This window comes from Coturnix japonica, chromosome 2, assembly GCF_054131305.1.
Source record: "Coturnix japonica strain WE chromosome 2, WE-NBRP24, whole genome shotgun sequence".
Classification (NCBI taxonomy): domain Eukaryota; kingdom Metazoa; phylum Chordata; class Aves; order Galliformes; family Phasianidae; genus Coturnix; species Coturnix japonica.
The window spans coordinates 16,409,244-16,433,087 of NC_140664.1; the positions used below are offsets into that span (position 1 = coordinate 16,409,244).

At 34.4% G+C, this 23,844-nt stretch overlaps 1 protein-coding gene across 1 annotated transcript in view; it reads left to right on the plus strand.

Moving 5' to 3' along the window:
• Nucleotides 1-23,844, plus strand: part of ANGPT1 (angiopoietin 1) — a 148,076-nt gene that overhangs the window by 102,591 nt on the left and 21,641 nt on the right. The window contains exon 7 of the mRNA XM_015856162.3: nt 10,444-10,610. Coding sequence (XP_015711648.1) covers nt 10,444-10,610 — 167 coding nt within the window. The remainder of the gene's footprint in view (nt 1-10,443; nt 10,611-23,844) is intronic.

Genomic DNA, 23,844 nt, shown 5'->3' on the forward strand with positions numbered 1-23,844 from the left:
AGAACTTCCTATGCTGTACTTTCATCCCATTACCCTTAGTCCTATCCCCACGCAGTACTGAAAAGAGACCAGCCTCACCACTATGGCTCCCACACCTCAGGTATTTATAAACCTGGATCAAGTCCCCTCTCAGCCTTTTCTCAGGGCTAAACAGACCCAGTTCCCTAAGTCTCTCCTCATAGGGGCGATGCTCCCGGCCCTTCACCATCTTTGTGGCCCTCAGTTGGACTCTTTCCAAGAGATCCCTGTCTTTTTTGTACTGGGGAGCCCAGAACTGGACACAGTATTCCAGATGAGGCCTCACCAGGGCAGAGTAGAGGGGGAGGATCACCTCCTTCGACCTGCTGGACACGCTCTTTTTAATACACCCCAGTATGCCATTGGCTTTTTTGGCTACAAGGGCACACTGCTGGCTCATGGTCAATCTGTCGTCCACTATATCGTTCTTATGAAGAAATTAGAATTTGTGTGCGCAATCTAACTTGCTCTTTACATATGTTTTGTTTTAATTTATTCACAGCATATGAATTTTCAAAATTTACTCTGATACTTCTTTGTTTGCTTTTTCATAGACCACTCCGTTTTTGTTTTTTTAAAATAAATAAATAAATAAATAAAAATTCCATTACAATGGTATGAAGTTGTTCAGGATTGGATTATGGGCGTTTTCTATAGTTTAAGCAAGCTGAATTCATTTTCTTTGTGGGTACTATAATCTTCCAGTAGGTAGCTCACTTTTGTAGTATCTATTTCAGACTATACTGGTAAACATCCTATGAATCATGAAAACAGTTGGTATATAGCTTTATCTCTCTTTCCACCATAGTAACTACCAAAGGCCTCTAGCTGTGGTTATCTTATCCCAGAATATGTTGGACAACTGAAGTTTGTAGAAGAAACTGGAGATTACTGTAATGTGAAGTAGTTTGAGCTTCAACACAAGAGTAATGCTGACTTAATTGCCTCTTTTTTTTTTTTTTTAATTTTTTTTATTTTTTTTTATTTTTCTCAGTGAGGGTCTACAGAGATTACTAGATCACTTCACAGCTCCTTTCTGACCCATCTACTTATTCTTTCTTCCAATGAAAACCAGGTGCTGTGGTAGGAGATACAGTAGTTCTTAAGACATGCTCAGATGTAGTTTCTAGATTTTCTAGGACATTCTTCTTGCACTTGTATCTCACTAGGGTATCTAATCTAACAGAAATAAGCATTATCATGATGATGTAACAGCAGTAATTAATCTCTGGGGATTCTTTTACTTTCAGTGCATTTTGTTCCTGTGGGAAAAGAATCTCAAAAATAGTGGAAAGATTTGTTACAAGCAAGTACTGAATGACAGCTTCAAGGTTGGGCTAAGAGTTTCAGGTCACTATCACCTTCACAAGTTTCTGGTTCTATTCATTTTATGAGATCTTTGCATATTTTCTCTAACTCTAACTTGAGATCCTTATGACAAGTAGCTCTGAAAGGAGGTACATGGGAAGTTCTCTGTAAAGGTGATTGACAGCACTGCTGGTTACAGGAGTTACCCAGCTACCACTGATTCATCCTGCTGAAAAATCTTGAGGTAATCCCTGTCTTTGACTCAGTTTCACACGGATGCCTCAAGGGTTTATGAAATTCAATTCCTGTTCAGCGTATTCCACAGACATAAACACATGAAATGGATCAATAGAGAGATAAATACATCAAAAGTAGGGAATACACAACTCATTCCATGCTTTAATCACTAAAAATTTAGTGACAACAGTGCTACAAACTTCTCCTTGTTCTTTTAGCTCCATTTTCATTCATATCCAATCTCCACTCTGGAAAACAAAGTTAAACTTTCTTTGGTATCTAAAACAGTACCTGACAAATAAAAACCTTGTGCAGATTTATTCTGTTATCTTCTTTCTTATTGGCATAAGTTCTTATCAGTTCATTTTTTTGCATCAGTCATATGCTATTCAGTGGAACTTGTGCTTTTGCTCTTAAGAACAAAAGATTTTTGAATACAGAATCTTATAGACAATACCGGTTTTATACATTCAGATATATACATTTGAAGAAATTCTGAGGAAGTTGTTTGAATTCAGTCTCCTGTCCTTTTCTTATTAGTATTTACTGTATCTTCTCTTTCATGTCTTGAAACAGACTTTTTACATTACTATTTGTATATTATCAGAAATATTTAAAGATAAATATTAGATAATTCCTTTAACAACAGCAGCTAGGATCATCCTAAAGCAGGTTTCTGCCATTTTTCGTATTTCTTTGTTTGAAGTGGGAATTAGAGTTTTAAGTTCTGGAAAGAGAATGTCTTTAAAAAAATAAAAATAAAAAATAGCTTACCTGAGCAATTTTTTCTGAGCAGAGTTTTTGTCTGACTGCTGTTCTGAGCAGTCTTCCCCTTCCTTCTGTGGCTTAGTAAAACAGATCTGAAGAGAAGAATGGCTGGTTCCAATTAGACTGTCTGTCTAATCTATGCATCTTTCTATCTATCTTGTATCTGTCTATCCATCTATCTAATTGGAGGCAAGGCATATCTTATAACTTCTTCAGGAACAGATTCAATTTTTTGAAAATGTATCATCTTTACAGATTACGTTGCAGTGCAAGTATGATTCTTCCTGAAAAAATAAATAAATAAATAAATAAAATGAATGTTTTGAGAATCATAGGGTCATGGAATCATTAAAGATGGAAAAGACCACTAAAATAATCAATTACGACTGTCAATCCACCACCACCATGCCCACTAACCCATGCCCCTCAGTTATGGCATGAAATGCCCCACATTGCCGTGTTTCTTGAACATCTGCAGAGACAGTGACTCTCTCACTTCATTGTAAGTCTGTTCCAATGCTTGACCATTCATTCATAGCAACATTTTTTCCTAATATGCAACCTGAACCTCCCTTTGCACAGCTTGAGTCCACTACCTCTCATTCTATTGCTAGTTACCTGGGAGAAAATACCACCTCCACCTTGCCATAACTTCCTTTCAGGTAATTGTAGAGACCTATAGGGTCTCCCCAGAGACTTTACTTCTTCAGAAAAGGAATAGATCTGGAAGAAAGAAAAAAATTAGGGAATACACATCCTCAGAAAAGACAGAAGACAACAAAAAAAAAAAAAAGTATAGATGAGTTGGGTGGTATCATTTGTTAAATGGGTAAGCTCGTGAGAGAGGAATGCAAGGGGATGAAAAAGACACAGTTAAGACACAAATAATTTCATAACATACAGGCACAAATACATTTCCTACAAATAGTACATTTCAAAGTCATGAGTTATAAACAATCTGCATCTGAAAAATATCTTTACTTCAAGTGAGTGGAATATATGGTAATGGTAATGGAGATGCTACCACACAAGAAAGCATCTTTATTTTTTGGAACATTTCCTGATGAAAAATTTAACATAGTATTGAGTAGCTACATTTTAACTATGCTATACTGAATGTATTCTTTAATGCTTATTGAACAAACTTTCTAAGCAAAAGGCAGACATGCTATTTTATAAGATCCAGAGGATATTCTGAGAGATTTTTTTTTTGGAGAGAGATCCTTAGGTACCTGCTCTGCTGGCCTCCAAATGAATGTTGCTTGCTCTCATCACAGGACAATTTTATTTTGAGGGGTATACATCTCCTTCATGATATGTTCCTTTTGGGACTCACTGAAGCAGCCCCTAACCTTGGAATTCATGTCAAATCAGTGTTATAATTATCTGACTCTGGTATTAATCTTCTACTCTCATTCAATTTTTAGTTTCCCACTGAAGCTCCAGTAAGACAGAGAAGAACAACCTGTAAGCCTAATGCTTACAAGATTGCAAGATTGTGAGAAAAACTTCAAATGGGGAATACTTGTACATTCATTTAGTTCTGTACTTAGTTAGAAAGTAACTCTTCATTTAATCTTTGGAGAAGTTACCTTGGAGTTCCACCCATATTATTGAAAAATTGCACAGAACATTTGGTGGTATTTCATAAAAATAATTACAAATATTTATTATTAGTTTAATGCATTTCTAAGTTAACATTATTTAACACACCGGTTATTTCAGGAAAGTTTAAGCCATTTCTATAGGGCATACGTTTATTCCAAAATAAATATACAATTAATAATCTGACTTGATGGAAATGAAAAATCATACTGAATTTATAAGAAATTATCTTCTTAAACAAAATTCAAGCCACATCCTCAGTTAAGGCAAAATGTACTGAATATTCTTTATGGCTTCTGGAAAGATAGTGCTGTTGTAAAACACTGAATTATTATCTGCTTTATTCAGTGAATTGTCTGACAGGAGATGAACCCATGGAATATATTGACTGTGTCTGGTTTCAATTTTATTTTGTCTATAAAAAGTCAAAGCTTCCTATGAACATTATCAGACAAAATAAATAAAGTAAGAGAGATAATTTTTTAATAAACTTGGAGTAAGATGATTTAAGCAGAATACCCCACAGTATTTGCCAAACCTAATAAAAGTCATTTGCACCCTACTTATTATTTTTGAATAAGTATCAACTTCTTAAATTCTTCAGGTCATTTTTCAAATCAGTTTTGAATTAAATTTCTTTGTACTCCTGACTGCTTTTTGTCTTTGTTAATCATTATGCAATTGGAAATGAGGCGATGTAGAACCTGGAAGTCATCTAGAATAATTACAAAATATGCTTTTATTATTTTTGATTCTATTTGTTAATGCATGTAAGAGGACAACACATTCCTATTTATTATTTTTAATATATATAAAACAGTTGGGCACTGTGTCAAAACATACACAATTCTATGATATAGCTGTAGTCATAAAGAACAAAGACTCCTTTGCTTCATCCTGGTACATATATGCTTCATCCTAGTACATATACAAAATAAGTTTTGTTATCATGTCTGCAAGAACCATTCTAAACGCAATACAAAACATCACAAGATTATTCCTTGATAACAAAACTACTAGCTGAGAGTGATATCTTTTTTTCTAACTTCAGGTGAAACTTGGCCAAAATACGCATAATAAACATAACACAGTTTTCAACAGCTGCAGAAAATATAAATATTTCCAATTTGTGAAAACTAAAATGAAATGTGAAAATAAAGTACGCTAAGTCAGAGCAAAGATTTGTATAGCGAAAATGTAGGAGAGTTCTGAAAACTTTTGGAAATTTCTGACCTCCTCCTGTTACAATAGCACTCTTTTGGGAAGCAGAAGCATCCAGTTTACCAGTTATCCCAAAACCTTATGCAAATTTCAAGGGAAAAAGAAAATGAGAGTGTTTTGCAGTAAAATATAAAGTTTAAGGAATTAACCCCTGTACTTGGAAACATGTTATGAATGAAATACAAAAAGTTAATGACAAAATTGTATCTCTTAGTCACTTAAAATGCAATTTTGGAGCAGTACTGAAACTCCATTGAGTTTCAAAAATAATTATATTTAAATACAAGCACATTCATGAAATACAGATGTTTCTTTTACTAGATTGATGGCTGAGGATGACTTGGAACACCTACTTCATTGTTTTTAAGTGCAAACTTTTAACATGAAGTGTTTGTTACAGTCATCTCAATACAGAAAAACAAGAGTGTTGACAGTCAGTAGGTGAAGGAAAACAAACACATTTAATAACAGATTTGGGTCTGAGATAAACAACTTTTGCCCATATAAGTTGATAAACATGCTTTATAGGCAAAGCTGAAAGCATCTTATCAGTTGGCACAGAGTTAAACAGGAGTATGCGCATAACTTTGCTGTTAACTAAAATGCTTGACTTTCATTACTGAACAGTTACTGAATCGACTCATGAACTGCAAACCTAATGAGGTTAGTTTCTGTGGAATTTTGTCTCTTATAAAAGTCCTTTCTCATAACTTAAAATCTCCATGAATTTCTACCAAATATTTTCTAAAATTTGCTGTGGCAATAGCTTGAGTTCCCTTGTAATCTCTGTCAAATCTCTCCCAGATGTCTAAGAATCCCTTGAAGGCAATACGTGTTGAATATCTGCACTTGGCTGGCTGGTTTGCTCCTGCTGACAGGCAGCTGGAAAGGGCAACTTCTGAGCTGCTGTATCACCCAGCATCAGTTCTCCTGAAACTCTGTTGAACTTCATGTTTGTGAGATGTATATCCCATTCTCAGAACTGTTCCAGAGGCAGTTCATAAAAATAGCATACAGGTGTGCATCACAAGCACACAAGTTTGTTTCCATAAGTCTTCTGGCTGAAGAAAAAAAGATTTTGTGTTTGAAGATAAAATTCAGAATTATTCTTGAGGGCTAAAAGACACTGAGGTATAATCAAAAGAGCCTGCTATGATCTTTTTTTTAGTATCATTTTCTCTGCCAGCCTTAGAGTAGGAATGCAAACTAAAAGTTGAATCAGACTAGTGTCTGATTTAAATCTAAGAAAGCTATGATTACCTGTTTGTTTATTTGTTTGTTTTCCAACCAAATTAAGTGCTTAATAAAATACAATACCCATCCTTAGGAGTATTCCTTTCTCCAGAGGTATTTTTTGTGTTCTGCTTGCTTCTTTGGTTTTATTTCATAGCAGCTGTTTAATTTAAAAGAAGTGTCTCATGATAAAGAATGATAAAGAGACAATAATACAAAAAATACATATCTTTTTTTTTTCTTTTTTTTTTTCTTTTTTTTTTTTTTCCTAATCAGGTCATTTCAAGAGATCTGTTTGAGTATATAGTGACAAAAAAGCCTTTGATTGTCAATGAAAATTATTTCCAAGAATGCTGTTTTCCAATTAAAAGAAATATCACTTGAGAGATACATCAGTACATATGAAACACAAATCATTTTTAGCCTAGTCATTTCTATTCCAATTTTCAATGAAGTAATTCTCTCTAATGTAGCTAATGCAGAGACTTTCCGCATCACATTTTTTCCACCATTAACATTTTTACTCACACCGTGCTGCAACTTCATTTCCTCTGGTCAGGAGAGCAAACCACTTAGTGATAGATTTTCATCTTAGCGTAATAGCACGTGAAAAAGGAGAAGGAAGTGTAAATGTGAAGAAGAAAAATTGTTATTTTCAGAATAATTATATATGGTGTCTGGAGTTTATATAGAACACATATGGGAACACAATGTTAAAAAGCCACATGTATTACATCCTGAATAAGCTGTAATTTAAATAAGATAAGACAAATATAACTCAGTAGAGCCACAGTTCAAAGGAGGGCCCCTACTGCTTGCCAGCAGTGGGAAAATGGGAGAAAGAATTTGATGAAAATCTTCTTTTAAAGGGGGAGAGTTGTTAAAAATAATAATATGTATTTTCTAGAATAAGAAACCACATAGATATCAATGTCACATATTTTGACTGGTATATAGACACCTAAGCTCCAGTGATAAAAGAACTTCTGACTACTGGATTTTAGGGGAAAGAACTGCCTGCTGAGTAGCCCTGCAGAGTATGTTTTCCCTTCCTCTCAGACAAGCAGCAATAACCATGGGCAAAGTAGGTTGTCAGAGTCTGGCTGAGTCTGCTCCACTAGGTCATCGCCAATGTTGCTGCAACAGGAGTCACCATGTGTGAGAGCCATAGTGCAGAGAGATAAGTTGAGGTGATTAAAAGGGTCAAAAGAGCACATATGAAATGTTGAAAACTACTCAGCTTCAGACAGGGTTTATGCAGATGAGGAATAGGGCAGTACATTTTTGAAAGTATGTATGATGTCAAATATGCATGCAAAAGAAATCAAAGCAGTAGGTGAGAGACAGAACCATCATCATGGGAAAGCTTAGGGAGCAGAGCTCATACTGGCAGATTGCTCTGTTCAAAGCAAGATATCAACAGAATAATACAAAAATTATTCACGGGGACTAAAATGGAAAATCATCTCTTTAAGAAGGAGGATATAGTGAAATAATGCACAGGAAAGGAAGTGTGAAATAACAATAGACTTTTATATTGAAGTTTGAGTCCTCCCTGAGACTCACCACAGACTGATTCTCAGTTCTTGCAGACTAAACACTTGGTACATGGGTTTCACTCGATGCCCTCTGAGCTATAGGGCAGCCATACTTACACAAAAGCTGAACTCAGCTCAGTGTAGACAGATATGACATATTCTCAGGCTGTTGTTTTAGTTAGAACTAAATATCTGCTCAGACAGTCAAGTTAAAAATGACTCCTAAGTAGAATGTTTTCAATGTAAATTCATCTGAGAACAATAACAAATAAAAAACAAAAACAGAAACAAAAACAAAAACAAAAAAAAACCTTTCTTCAAATATTAGAAGTCATAAGCTTCTAAGCTTCTACTGTCTTCCACTTTAGTAGTTTGCAGCTAGGATATTTATGTGTTGCTTGAACAAAATCTTACCTGCCCTGCAGCTTCACTTCGGGACAGTGCACCTACCAGAGAAGCAGGATTCCATCTCCACATGCCCCACTTAGTCAAGGCTGCAGCCTGGGCAGTGAAACAATAATGCAACAGAGAGAAGGCTGCGCTTTCAGATCATACATGAAATTAATTTCTTGCCAGTGTCCCTCACAGACACATCTTCCTGACTGAAAACCTGTCCAAAGGACATCTCTTCATATTACCATTCTTTAAAAAACTGGTTCTCTCTAGAAATGTCCACACTTATTCTTGAAAACTGCAACGAATCAATCAAAGGCACGTCACGTGGTTTAACATATGATTTGAAACTGAGAGGGAATAATGTCTGTTAATACTGTGATGGGCACTGCAGAGAAGAAGGTAACTTCCCATAATTAATGGTAAAGGAAATATTTGGCATTCACTGCAGTCTAGTCTACTCCAAAAGCAGACATAATTTACCATAAATTTCTGTCATTTCTTTAATATGTCTGGCAGATGCAATTTAGTAAAAGGAGGTGAATTTGTATTAAAAGAAGAATATCATCCAGTCATTCATTTAATTTAATCAGGACATTTTCACAAGGGGCTTCTAAAACGTTCCTGGTACATCAGTATAAGGAAATCAGCACTTTTCCAGCTTCCACTTTTCCTGACTCAAGAAATATGATTAAGATTGAACCAGTAACCTTGAAATAGTTCTTCTCAAAAGCAGATTAAAATTTTAAATAATATCTACTGCACAAAAAATATATATATGAGTAGGAGGGCAGTTTTAACACTGGTTCTATTTTCTCTTTTATTTTTCCATGTTTAAGAATAGTATAGCTTGGAAATGAGATCATCTGGATATATATGAAATGTAAGAAGAGTTAGGTGCCTTTAATTGCATTATCCTCTGCTATGCTTTGACTAATCTATATAAATATGCTATCTCCTTAAAATAAAGGTTTCAGTGCAACAGAACACATATAGATATTTTATGCCACCTCAGTGTAGTAAGATAAAATGGATTTATAGTAGACAAAATCTTAGGCAATATGACCCTGAGTAGACTGAGAATGATGGAAACACGTAGTTTAACTGGGAATCACTCACAGGTTGGGTCTTGTCCTACATATGCTATATACAGAAGAGGATTTTAAACCAGAGACTGACATCTTCTGTTGCAGCACACAGACACAGTGGAGGAATTGTCAGAACTGTCCTTCACAGCTAATTTCAGTTCAACATATAATCTAAATCAATGTAATTTAAAGATAAAAATAAAGATAAAATTGAAGAATATACACCGGTCTCTCTGAAAGCAATGACTCCTATTTATAACCATGGAAAATATGACAGATACAGAATGAGCAATAACACTGTGCAAATTCTTAGTTACAAAACACTGTTTTTCAACATACTCACTACCATTAGCTGTGCATTTTTGCCAGCAATGAATGCATCTTGCATGCCAGGCTTCTAAAAATCAGCAGCAGTGGAAATGATCTGCTGTTGCTGTTCCACTGCTGAAACACACCATCCACCACTGCACTGTGATCCTATCCGCTGTTTGGTCTCCAGAAACTTTTAGCAAGTAGCAATGAATGTCAATAGCTATTATTTTTTTCCTCATGGAGGTTTCACACTTTTCTTTCATATGCGTCTCTGTGTCAGATGCCATTTTGTCAGACTTCCCCTTAGCTGCCATCTATCAAATGACAACAAAAAATAATGAGATTTTGATAGGAAGGATCAATCTCTACTGCCATACTACTTGCATCTACTTCTGATGTTATGGGCCAACATAATAAAAGAAGAAACATTACTTTTTGAGCAATCCTCATAGAAATTTAGCTTCCAACTATTATGTCTTGAAATTAAGAAGTGATTTTTTATTGATAATATCCACTGCCCTCAAAAAATGAGTTGAATTGCACAATTTTCCTTCATGTTAAATAATGATGGACTGATTTTAGAGACTATCAGACCAGGGCACAGTATCTCCATGACCAGTAATTAAAATATATAGGTAAAATGGGATGATGCTTTTATTATTGTATAAATATTCTATAAATTAAGATAATTGAATCTAACTTTTCTGCAAACATTTTTCTAGGGTTTTGGTAGCCCATCAGGTGAACATTGGCTGGGGAATGAATTCATCTTTGCTATAACAAGTCAGAGGCAATATTCTCTAAGAATTGAATTAATGGACTGGGAAGGAAACCGAGCTTATTCACAGTATGACAGATTTCACATAGGAAATGAAAAGCAAAATTACAGGTAAGAATCTGTTGAAATTCTTTTTTCTCTACCGAGTGTTAAATATTGTTCATTGTTTCCTTGTTAAGCATGAGAAAGGATAATATGATTTTGATTTTCATGTAAAATCAAAAAGTTGCTAAAAAATGGCATAGAAATCTAAATTGTCATTGATGAAAAGCTAGACAAAAACTAACACATTTGAGAAGGAGGAATGAACAAGCAATTGCATTGTTTGTAAGAAGTACTAAAAGTTTGCATAAATTTTAACATTTCTAAGAGCATCAGAACTCAAAAGTGATTGAATAGAAACAAAATCAATTATAATACAAATTTAAAAAATGTTAATATTGGAAATGTTAAGACTAAAGCAATGGAGATGGGAAAAGATACTAAAATGTGCTGTTACCCTATATTTTCAAACTTAAATTTAATGTAAGTGAAGAATAAAAACAGAATGCTGTACATTACTGGGTGGAAATAAAACATTGATTGATGAAGGTGGAGGTGGATTCATTCTGAATCACTCTTAAGCGAAGAGTGAAATGAATAAAAGAAATCTCTCAAAAGAGGATAGAAGTATTTCTACAAAAAACAAAATTGTAAATGTGTATCATGTGGACCTTATGCATATGAAGATGTTCAAACACAGGAGGAGAAGATGGGAGAAATACTTGTCAAATGAGGAAAAAAAATCAAAGGACAGTCACACACAGCTCTAAAAAATATGATGAAAGTTAAACAAGATGACAGGAGTATTACTCAGGATGCGATGGCTGAATTTGCTGACAGTATTAGTGTCATTTTTACTCTCATTTATTCTAGGCTGAACAGTAGCAATGTGAATCGAGGAATCAGAAAAATGTTGCAGATTTACCTTTTGTTAAAGCTTATGTTAAGGGAGCATATTCAGGATTCATGTAGGCTAATTCCTGGCAAAATAGTGAGAAATTTTTCTTGTCTTTTTTAAAAAATTTTTTACCATCTTTCTGGTAATACAGCAGAGAAATTTGGAAATCATTAAGGGATTTCTTCCTATCTTAAGATCACGTGAAGTGCTGAAAGTAGGGGAAAGGTAAAGATTTTTGGGGATGAGAGTTGCTATTTGTCCCTCTGTCAGCCTGGGAACTCTGCTGGGTGCTGTGACCCAAAGCTGCTTCAGGTATGAACAACCAGGGCCAGAATCAAGCTTAAGAAAGGATCTATAGTTACCTGCATATATTTAATTGTTGTTCCTTTCCATCCACAGTTTTATCCTGATCTAACCAGTATTGTTTCCATATGGACTCCACAGAGCAGGGAATTTCCCAGTCTATGCCAAGAACAAGACCATGTTAGTTTTTTGGGGAAGGAAATCTAGCCATACTGATACAAATGGTAGTGTACCATTTATTATCAAGGCCAAAGAAAAAAACGCTAGCCCAAGATGTAACCTTTTCTCGTATTGTCTTCTGTTGGCGGCATTAAACTTTGTCTCAAAGTGCTCTTAAAGAACCTTAGTGATGAAACCAACACTTGGAGATTTCTGAAATACATTAATTTTAACATGCTGATGGATAGAAGATGAAGCCAGGAAAATCATTCTGAATCAGTCTAGGACTCCAGTATGTGTATAGGAAGAGGGAAGTATTTAGGAAAGGAAACTCACTTCATTAGAAGAAAGGGAGGTTTTTTGCTATATAAAATATACTTTCTGAACTTGGAAACTGGAGTAAACGATCCATTAAAATACTTGTGCTTAACAGGAAAAACAAAATGTTTTAAAGCTGTAGAAATTAAATGAGAGAGGGTGTGAAGGCCTAAAAAAGTGTAAGACTGGGTAACATGACTGAATTCTGCTATTCTTGTTTGAGTCACATTTCCACAAACTCTGTAGGAATTTCAACTGATAACAGTGACTGCAGTTCTGGTTCTTGTTCTTTTTCATATTTCAATGAAAGATCAGAATTTGCTTGATTCAATCTGTCCAGGGAATGGAGAATCAGTTTCATTAACCTTATTCTGGAATGAGCAGATAGGGAATCATGAAGAGCTAAAAAAGCTCTATCCATCTCTGTTGGACCTTGCAGTTTCAGATGAATTACTCTGTCACTTTAACTCAAACAAATCTGCATATTTAAAGAAAATGAACAAGTTCCAGAAATGATGCATCATAAGCTGCATGCAAATCTAGATTGTTTCTTAACACTTGAGAGACTTACTAGTGCCTAGTGCAGGGCCATATATGTTTAGCAAATATATTGTGAACAAAGTGAATGTTGGACTTTTCTTGAAATTATTATAAAAATGCACCCTGTGACATGGCAACTCTTTATTTTGCTTGCCAGTATCACTATCTGTGATAGAAGCAGCTCCAGAAGGCAGACCAAATAAAAGCCTGATTATTGAGCCCTAGGCATCTGGCCACTCCTCAGAGAATGCTTTTTGTCCTTTACCTAAGGAACTGCTATTTAAATGAGCTCTCTGAACTTCTCAAGTTCTCAAACTTCTGCTTTTCCTTTTGTTCACAGTTGTCAGCTGTCAGGCATTTGCCATATTTGCTTTCAATACCTGAAGCACAGAGCAGCATACCTTTTTCAGAACTTCACTTACTGTTTGTTTAATGTCATCTTGCCATACAAATTAGATATTCTTTAGTTTTGGAAGCCATTAGAATTTACTGCTTGTGGCCAGCAGTAAATTCTGCTTCTTCAGCACTGTTTAGAAAAGGAAGTGTTTGTAGGTTATCCATACTTTACATTGGTTTCAAGGAACATAAGTTTTTACTAAGTGTCAGACAATAAAGAAAAAAACTTCTGAGGTGATCTGAACAGTAGATAAATGGAGGAAGGATGTTGAAATGGAAGGGAAAGCTCAAAAAATTGAGCATTTATGCTATGGCAGTACCTTGTACATTTGGAAGACATGAAAAAATTATAAAAGATCCAGCTCTAGCAGATGAGTATAGTAAATAAAAAATGATTGCAAATACTACAAAATGATAAAATGTTTCTATGAAAATATGTAAACTCATTTTCATGCTTTTTTTTTTTTTTTTTTTTTTTTTTGAAAATCCAACTCCAATATTATGCAAAGTTTGATTCACTCTGGATAACTCCCAATTGGTGATTTCAGAAGGGTTCTGTTTTTTCTCTGGGTTGTTTGTATTCTCTTTACTACTTTTTATTAGTTTAAAGAATCTATGATTAAAAAGAGTAATGCTGAACACATGTATGTTAAAAATATTCTTGTTTCTCTTTCAAAATGAGACAGCTTCAAAAAGGTTTCTGGGAATGTAGAATAAAATGTATTTATCCCAGATGATGACTCCAAAGAAGTATATAGAGATGAGAATTTGTGTAGTGATATAATAAATTTATAATGATAAATAATGTCAATAGGAAAACCACCGTTGCACCTCACTTGAAAGTTTCAATAGCCTGGAAGTTTCTAAGTGATTAATTTCCTTTCTAACATCCTTAGATTTCTTATTTACATGAAAAGATTAGACACAGGGCCATTTCCACATACAGTGAACTGACCAATTCTTTGCAAGCCTTGCACTACACCAAGTAAAATCACCATACAGTAAAATGAATCTGATCTTACAACCCCACATCTAGTGCAAAGTTTATTAAAAAAAATTAGAAGTATTCACAGAAGTATACAAATTTTAATTAGTCAAGAGTCACCCAGGAATCACATAGCCTCTACTATTTTCCTGTACAGACTAGAGCACTTCTGGTACTCTGTCAACATTGCATTGTGCTTTTGTGAGCTGTACAGTTATGTTCTAAGCTGTGTCCTCAGATCCTTCAGAATCAACCCAGAAGAGTAATCATATCCTGGGATTTCAGGCATCACACTTCATAATCCTACTTATTAGTTAATGAAAGTAGTTATACTGATACAGGATTACGAAAAGCAAAAATTTCATACTTGCACATCTGGTTCTGCTACTCATAATGTAGGAACGGCACTTCCAAGTGAGGCATGGGATGAAGAATGGTGGAAATAACATTTTAAGTTAGTCAAACTGTTTGTACCTCAGAATCCTTAGAAAGGTTGATTATATTCTCTATGACAAGGTATTACAGTATTTCGCCAATATGTTATTTAGAAAATCTTCCAATTCCTACAGTGACTCACTATCTTTGTTCTTATTCATGAAGAAACATGATTAGGTGATGAGTCAGTACTACTTATGTAGGCATGACTTTGGGATTGCTGAAAGTGTAAGTGAGAACTGTGGATGGATAGAAAATGTCCCAGCTCTTTTGAGCGAAAGGTGATGGCTTAAAATTAAGGAGAAGAATCTTTCTATTGGAACCAGAATGAGAATGAGATTAGGAAATCTTGTAATAAAATGGAAGATTGTATAGATGAATTATTAGTGGAATAAACAGGAGACAAGTAGACAGGGAAATATCAGTGATATAGAGAAAAATTAGATGTAACATTCCTCAGACATAAGTAATTGATGGAATTTGTTTCAAACAGAATGGGAATTTTCAGTGATGCAATTGCTGTGAGTAACTTTTCTTTACACTTTAGTAGTATAGATAAAACAGGGGATCAGCCTTATCTGGAATTTTTTTCTGATCCATGTGCTTAGTTTCCCTATTATTAGCATCACAGTGAACCTTCAATGGCCCAAATGGAGAAGATGGTGGAGGACACAGATGAAAATTGTTGGTAGCTAAGCAATAAAATAAACATAGGTTTAGTGCCCAGACCGAGCACTGTTTTACCGAGTATGAAATCCACAGGATTACTCAGAAAAATTGTCATGGTGCAAAATTTTGAACCAATAGTAATTTACATTTATTTAGAAGCTTAAAATTTATTTTGCAAGTCTGCTTCAGATGAAATAACCATGCAAAATCATATCAACAGACAGAATAGTATCTGTGGCATGCATCCGTTACATGATTTGAAGATATGTTTAATATTTTATTTTTTTTTGCCAAACAATTGCACAGTTCTTTATTATTTGCCATGTTTGAGTTGAGTTTTGTTGTTTTGTTTTTGTTACAGTTGACTCTAGAACTCTATAATGCAGGAATATCAAGAATATGTGTGAAAGCCAGAAAAGGTGTCCCAAAAACTCTGAGAAATTATTTCCTTGAAACTATAGGAATGTATTGGACTTGCTTTGCAAGGTGTGCACTAGAGGTTGTACAATAAGCCTTCTTTCAGGACAAAAGCAAAGTCTTAAGTATAAGTTATTCAAAGAATATCTAATATAACAAAGATCTAACCATTTCTCTGTATCCACTTATCCATCTGTAGTCTATTTTCACTATTAGATCTTTCAAACCTCTTCTGAGTTCTTGTTATCTTCAGTCTTGCTTTTATGTATCCCCTTTTATTTCAGCTGGTTAATTTCCAATTACCTTCTACAGACTGATGTATTTTCTTCACCAAAACTGAGTAATTCTCCTCTATCCATTCTTCATATACCTACAGAATCCACCTTCAGGGGTTTTTCGGTAGGCTCTTGATAAGAAGCTTTAAATAATTAAGTTTGACTGTGCTTTTATAGTTTTAGAAACTTTCCTTTGGTTTTTCAGGGTATTCAAGCACATGAGCTTGTTTTCTGACATGTTCCACCAGAGTTATCACTGTGGAACACAGTTGGCATGTCATTATCTCTTTCTCCAGGATTCCACAATCTTTGGGGTTTTTTTTTGTTTGTTTGTTTCTTTCTTTTTCTGTTTCTTTCTTTCTTTTTTTTTTTTTTTTTGTGTGTGTGTGTGTGTGTGTGTGTCAGGAAAATACATGAGTAGGAATAAAATTATCATATTTTGCCTTAAAGCTTATCTACAATAAAATAAACACATCAGTTCAAAATTACTTCAGGCAAAAAAAAAACTCCTTTGTAACAAATTAATTGGACTTAAACATCATCCTGGATTTAGTGAATTTAAGTGTTTGAACACAAATCAAATGTGGTTTCTTACAGGTGGGCGAGATAAAGATTTCCAGTGCTAGCATTAAAGTTGTTGGACTCTAGGAACAGATTATAGGACCCTAACTAGGTTGCTTCAATCTCTGTATATGCCTGGGGAGAGATAAGTTCTTTAGACTGGAAGCCAAATCAGGCAACATGTAGAGCAGAGAGCTGTCTAGAGTTATCCATTATTAAAATTCTGAAAATAGCAAGGCATCAATTTATACCTACCGATGATTCACAGATCATGGTCTGAAATCAGGAGACAATGTCCTCTCATACTCAGAAAAGAAATGAAAAAGCGTGGATTAAAGACTTCATTTTCCAGAGGAAATTCAGAGACATATTATTCCAGAAGAGGACAGTCTGTGCTGCAGAGGAACAGACTCTTCACTGAGGCTCTAATATTGTTCAGGAAATGTGTCAGGCATTATGGGTCAGCATAATGAAATAAGAGGCATTACTTTCAGAGCAGCCCTCGTACGTAGATATCAGTTGTCAGTGAGGTGGAAGATGGAACTCTAATGCTCCCTGCTCCAAAGATTACATCTCGTTTTGAGTTAATAGACTTTGATTAAGTGTTGCAAATATATATTGGTGCAAAGTGAAAAAAGATCATCCCTAGACTGTGTACAAACTGGTTATGGCACTGCTGTGAGAATAGTTTGTGGTTTAAAACCCTTCTCTTGCTGAGTGAATAAAAACTACAGCTTCTATCCTAGGAGTAACCAACTGTTATATAAAATGTAAAGCATAGGAAGCAGTGGTCCATCTACTACTCTTATCCATTGAGAACACCTACAGAAAAAAAAAATAAAAAGAAAAAAGTAGACTTATTATGTGTGTGCAAAAACTACCACACAAAGCAAGAAAAGTGTTTAAATCTATCAACCTTTGTATTAGTGCAGAAATTAGTGTATTGTAGAAGACAGTAACTTCATGTCTCAGCTGGGGTTTAGGGTGAAACAGTTCCTGCATAAAAGGACCTTGTGAAGGTGAGATACCTTGGCATATATGCGACTCAAAGGAATTTTTTATTTCAAACTATACTTCACAGAATATCCAGACATCTTCAAAAGAATATGGCATTTGAATACAGGCTGTCCATCACAGAGAGATATGTAATGTCTTCTGTTCTTCTCACAAAAATAAATAAATAAATAAATAAATAAATAAATAACTAAATAGGACAATAAATGATTTTAAATGGGATGATAAATGAGGTCAAGGGAACAAACACTATGATGTTCTCATGGAAAACCTGTGGGAGACATATTTAGAAGTAAAATGCAGGATGAAAAAAATATATCAGTAAAATTTAGGATTACAAAATATCTCTCTCTTAAGCACAGATTTAATGATTGTAGAATTATCACTAGTTTTGTCTAAATGTTAGGAAATGGAGCACATTTTCAAGAACCAGAACACAGGTTCAGCTCAAAAGTATTTAGCCTAGACATCGCTTTTGTCATAACTTTAATCAAACCTGAAGAAATTGACACTTCCAAATGTTGGGCCAGGTAAGGCTGAAATGTGGATACAGTTGATTAGATGTGTCTTTAAAGGATCTCGGTTAGATAAATTGTATTATTCCTATGAATGATCAGGCTTTCTGTAAGAATGAACTAAGTGTTGACCTAGGTGAACTAAGTAACCCCTAGGTGCTGACAAGATTCTGAAGAATTTGTTATGCATTAGTGGCAATTGGCAATATCTCCAGAAAAACAACAGAAAAAAGTTTAAACTTTAATTCTCCACTATGAGGAAACAAAGAAAGGTAGAGACTGAAAGCCTGAGTTTCTAACAGAGGTGCACTGCCTGTGCCTGCACTGGTGTTGGTTCTCTCTGCCCACTCTCTATGCTCAACAGAACTTGGATAGACCTGTCTATGTGGCACCAGGCCCAAGTTAATATATTCTGCCCTTTAATGGTCTCAGTGTCACACATTGAGACAGTAAAGCTTCCAACCAGGATGGTGTGTGGGCAGAATGAGCTCATGTCTGCTCTTGGACCCAACAGAGTAAGCTTTCATCTGGTGAAAAAAAAAACATTTAGGAATTCTTAGAATGACCCTTACTTAATCAAATATGTTCGTGGTTAAAGTCTCTGAAGTATGCTACCAACTGCCCAGCCAACCAGATCTCGGTTGTTGGATTTTGTTTGGGTTTTTTTCTTCTTTTCTTTCCTTCTTTCTTTTTTTTTCTTTTTTTTTTTTTTTTTTTTCCTTCTATCTTTAATACTTCTACTAGGAAATGTATCTACAACCTGACTCTGAGAACATTTTCTGCCCCAATTCATTACATGTTCAGGTTAATATCAGCAAAACAGTATGTGAATTCACATCTTTCATGAGACAAGAGCTGAGCGAGGCTTGGAGATAATTTGGTAAAGAGATCATCCCAGTTTTCCCAGAGTCAATAGCTGCCTTGAAGAATTTGTTGTTGGTTTCTATGTGTTTTGTCATTGTTGAGCTTTGGTTGCTTTTCTGGGGGGGGAGAGGCAGACGGGATTGAAGAGTGCGATTATCTCCGCAAACTGGAAACATCCCTGAATTTCCTTTATCTTCCTCTGAAGTGATGGTAACAATTGTGATATTTCATGTTATTTATTCTACAGCAACAATACAGTTGATGAGTTAGAGCACAAAGTGGAGTCAACACCAGATATATTGAGCTCCTTATTCACATAAAGCTACAAATAGATCAAATTTGAGCATCAGAGCACAGAAATATTGTGATATCTGACTTTTCTTTTTCGTTGGTTTGTTTGCAAATTTAAAACAAACCTCTATTATCATGAAAGAAAGAGGTGCACAGTAACATTGGAAGCATAACTACAAAGAAAGATGAATTAATGTCTAGTGCTGTAGATAAATCAGTCTGCAGTCTTCTGTATCATCAGATACAAAAGTGTGCTGAGTTTTCAGTGTTAAATCAGTGTAAGAACAGCTCACAACACTTGAGGAGGACATGCACTGTTTCTGTTCCATTTTCTTGTATTTGTTCTTTTATTTAATATTTAATATTGTAATTTGGTTGCACTGAAGTCAATCCCTTTTGTACATTTCTCAATTCCATTTGAAGCAGAGAAGTTGTTATTCTGAATTGCAGCTCTTACAAGGTCATGACCTTGGTTATTAGTGAAGAAAAAACACAAAAACTAGCATGCAGGACATGCCAATCTCAGTTTGCCTGGTCAGTGTGGCACCAGTGAAGAACTTGGATCATAAACGGGTGACAGTCGGTGAAACTTTCACTCGCATGTGACTATTTATCAGCCACAAATAACGCAAGGGAGTTGAAATATGTTTTAACAGTCTGTTTATATTTTTCTATGGAGGTCTTAGTGCCACATAACTCATTTTGGCATTTTTAAAACTAAATTTTGCATTCAGAAAACCAAGCAAATGAGGAAGCCAATATTTATTTTTCAAGTTACCATAAGCATTTCACAGAAACTCTCTGTTTATCACCTTTAGAACTTTTTACTTTTTTCCTGAGCACTTGCCATCAGAATTAAAGTCTAACCTTTGTATGATAACTGAGAAAAAGTCCAGAGAATGAATGTAATTTGTTGTAGGGTAGAGCCACTGAAGAGTAAAAGGATCAAGCTGAAGTTGTTGCAAATTATTCAGGCAAGGTTGGGACAAGCTTGGTTGTATGTTTCCATTCTACATCCCATTTTTAATGCCATAAGCCTTTAAGGAAAAATTTAAAAAATTAAAAAAAAAAAAAAATGAAAGGAAAGAAAAGGAAAAAACAACCCAACATATTATCATACTTGCTGTGTGAATGATCCAATATGAGTAAGGGAAGCCTTTCATCCTCTTCTCCTCATCTTTTTCTATTTTTAATCCTCCTCCAATTTCTTTATTTTTTTATTCGAAATACAATTAGGCTCTGATTAAGCTATGCACTTAGGCATATTTTAAAACAAATTTCAAGAGCATACTTAGTACTTAGCAAAGACAGTACCATCAGAGCTGTTGCAGAAGGTCAACTCATTCTTGCCTCTTTATTGTTGTACAGTCTTTAAGATGTCATCAAAATAAAATATGTACATATTATGGTAAGAATGAGATCACAACCATTACATTGCCCTTAATAAAAGCTTACATTTTTTTTTTCCCCTTCTTGGAAATGATTGCATTTCTTGTCATCTCCAGAAAGTGTTTTTTCAACATTCCTTACTGTTTACTGATGTCATTTTACACAGCCACCAAATTAAGCCTATTAATCTAATTAGTAGAAATTCATAAACATTTAAATGGCGTCTACATCAAGACTGAATAAACATATGTAAGTGAATGGAAATTCTGGCAAACATTTTCTTTGAAAATAATGTCCTCAGCTCTGTATTTTCCTCTGGGATTCACTCAGTGCAAAGAACGCATCTCTTGACATGAATCCCATCATAAATCTTGAAAATCTGATGCAGAACCCAAAATATTTATTTTAACATGTTATTCGTTTAGTTATTGCTTTAAATTGTTGTCAGTTGGCAGCTACGAACTAATTACCTTCCAGCTATGTTATAGCAGTGCTATAGCATGATTTGAGGGTGTCAGTAGGTCATTAACACTGGAGAAAGTTCAAAACCAAAATCTACAAATGCCCAAAGGAGGACAATTGTAAAACAGGATTACACTGCCAGACCATAATAATTTTAAAGTACAAACAATCCAAATAAAATTGATGAAATATTAATTGTAGGTTATTTCCACTTCTGTCAGTAGTGATTCTTTTCCATAAAGTAAAGTTCTTAATGAGGAAAAAAAATAGCATAAGTATTTTAAAGATGTTTCCCATAGTTTCAGTTAGCTATTGTGCCAGTGGAAACACGGAGGAAAAGTCTATTCAGTCTAGATGATATTTCCAATTTAGTATTTAAATCATTTCTTATAGTAATTACAGATTACATCTTATTTAAGAAACAAGTTTGGAAAGAAAGTTTAGTATACATGTTTTGGCTCTGTAATTCTGTGATCTAGTTATTGTTCCTCTCATATTTTTAGCCAACAACTTTATCCATAATACATGGACTGAAGGAATATCCAATATGGTTCATGATCAGAGTGACAATATTTTATTTTTGTTATTTAAAAGTTTAAATGTTTCCATAACATGAATCACAGGATCTGGTCTGCTTTTAGGAGATACTTCAATGTCAGAGACCTTTTTGGACCAGGCTGTTGTCCCATTTTGTTTTATGCAAAATCTTTGGAATTTGAAGACATTGCCTCAGTACTAGTCTTCAGTTTTACATTTATTTTTTTTTTTTTCTGTTCTGTTCTGCTATCATCTTATTCTTACTACCTGCTCTCATTGCTTGCTGAAAAGTTTGTACTATATACTACTCTTGATCTCCATTTCTCCTGCAGTACAGGCCTGCTTAAGGATTAGTTAAGTCATTGCCTGATTTGTCACTTAAGATATCATGCCCATGCAGCTTCAGAGAAGTAGTTTAATATTTAAGGAAGGGGCCAATATCAAATAAAATACTGCATCATTTTTTACTCTGAAATATAGTCCAGACCCTTAGGACTTGTTTCAGGCAGACTAAGGTAGGGTAAGCTCAACAAACTTTTGGCTAAATCTCCACAAGTGAACAAAAAGTAAAGATAAATTTTAAAAATATGTGTACAATCTCCTTGTAGGAAGTTAGTTGTATTTTCTTGTTAATTTTATGTGCATGTGTCCTTGTTTACATATATACAAATACACATAAGATCTGTGGTACATGAAAAATTATACATGTACAAAACTTATCCGCTTCCTTGAAATTTACTTTCTAATGCCAAAAGTCTGTCGTCTGGATAAACCTAAGGTTTTTTAGTAATAGGTACTAGTAATAAGTTCTTATTGAAGGGAGTATGAAAATATTGAGAATGTGAAAATGCAGACTGCACAGATACTGCTGTTTTCATGAAAATGTGCCTAGTTATATTTTCTTTTGCATCTCAGTAAATAGGGATAAAAAGGAACATTTGGATATCATCTTCACAATTTTCCTCTTCTGATTGCAAAAAGTAGAATGGAGTACAGAATAGTTTTAATGGGAATAATTAAGTCGTAGACCTGGACCTGTGGTACATAACCTTTTTAGAGGAAAACTGTAGCTTCAGCCATAATTTTCAGCATGCTTTTTACAGGGTAAAACCAAATGAATGCCAACAGAAACAAAACTACATTAATTGTTAACGTATTCTTAAGCATGATAATCTAAGTTACTGTGCTTATACAATTTAAGTATCAAATGCCAACATATCTCAATGAGATTTATGTATTTTTGAGATAGGTCTGTCTATGAAATTTATAACGTTTGCAGTTACTTATGATTAATTAGTTTCAATTAAGTAAACTCTGTGATAAATATTTCACTGTGGCTTACAAATGATATTTTTCAATGACACTTCAGGGTAACAAGAAGCTAGTATCTCTACAGAGATAGATGCAGTCATAAGAGTAAAAATTAGCACTAACAACATGATGATATATTAAGTTTTGCATTTAAATTTTATCTAAACCAGCAAATTAGGATAATGTACAATGCATATAGGTGACGGTAATTAATGTCACCCTCAGTGTAACTAAAGCATGGATTTATGAAATTCACTTTTATTAAATATCCGCGTGAGTTTCAACAACATGTATTTACCTATGAGATTTTTATGACTCAAAGCTTATTTTGGAATAATTATTAAATTTAAGTTTTACTGGAGTCACATAATCTTTTCGACTTGATTTTCAAGCAGGATTAATGAATTCAGAGTTAAATAAAATTTCAAACCAATATTCAATGAATCCAAAGTTTCACTGAGTGGAAAAGAAATTAAAATAAAAATGCAGAATCGATAGACGCAAGCAGTAAGAGGTCTACTTACTTAAATAAACCTTAGCAACTTTTCAAACTTTTATAAGTTTCTTCTGTGCTGAAAAATCCCTTTAGAATCAGATTTGGCACCTCTACTGTTGCCTTCAGCCAAACCCAGGAACTGTATTTTAGCTGGGAAGAAAACATTTTTAAATTTAAAAGTTAACCAAATTTCTGTAAACTTGGCTTTCCAAGCCTTGGTCAGATGTCCAGATAAGTTTTAACTTTGTTTCCTATTTTTTATTTTTTTAAGAAGTTCACCCATTTTCAGTGCTATCAACACAATTTGTATTATCATCAAACTACATGTTCAGCACTTACATGCTATTTCAATTTTGAAAATAAAAATAATCTCTATACTTTCTAAATGAACATGGTATTTATTATACAAAGATTAATTTTCACAAAAGTGGTAGCTTCTGCAGCAGTAAGAAATCTTAGCATTTGATT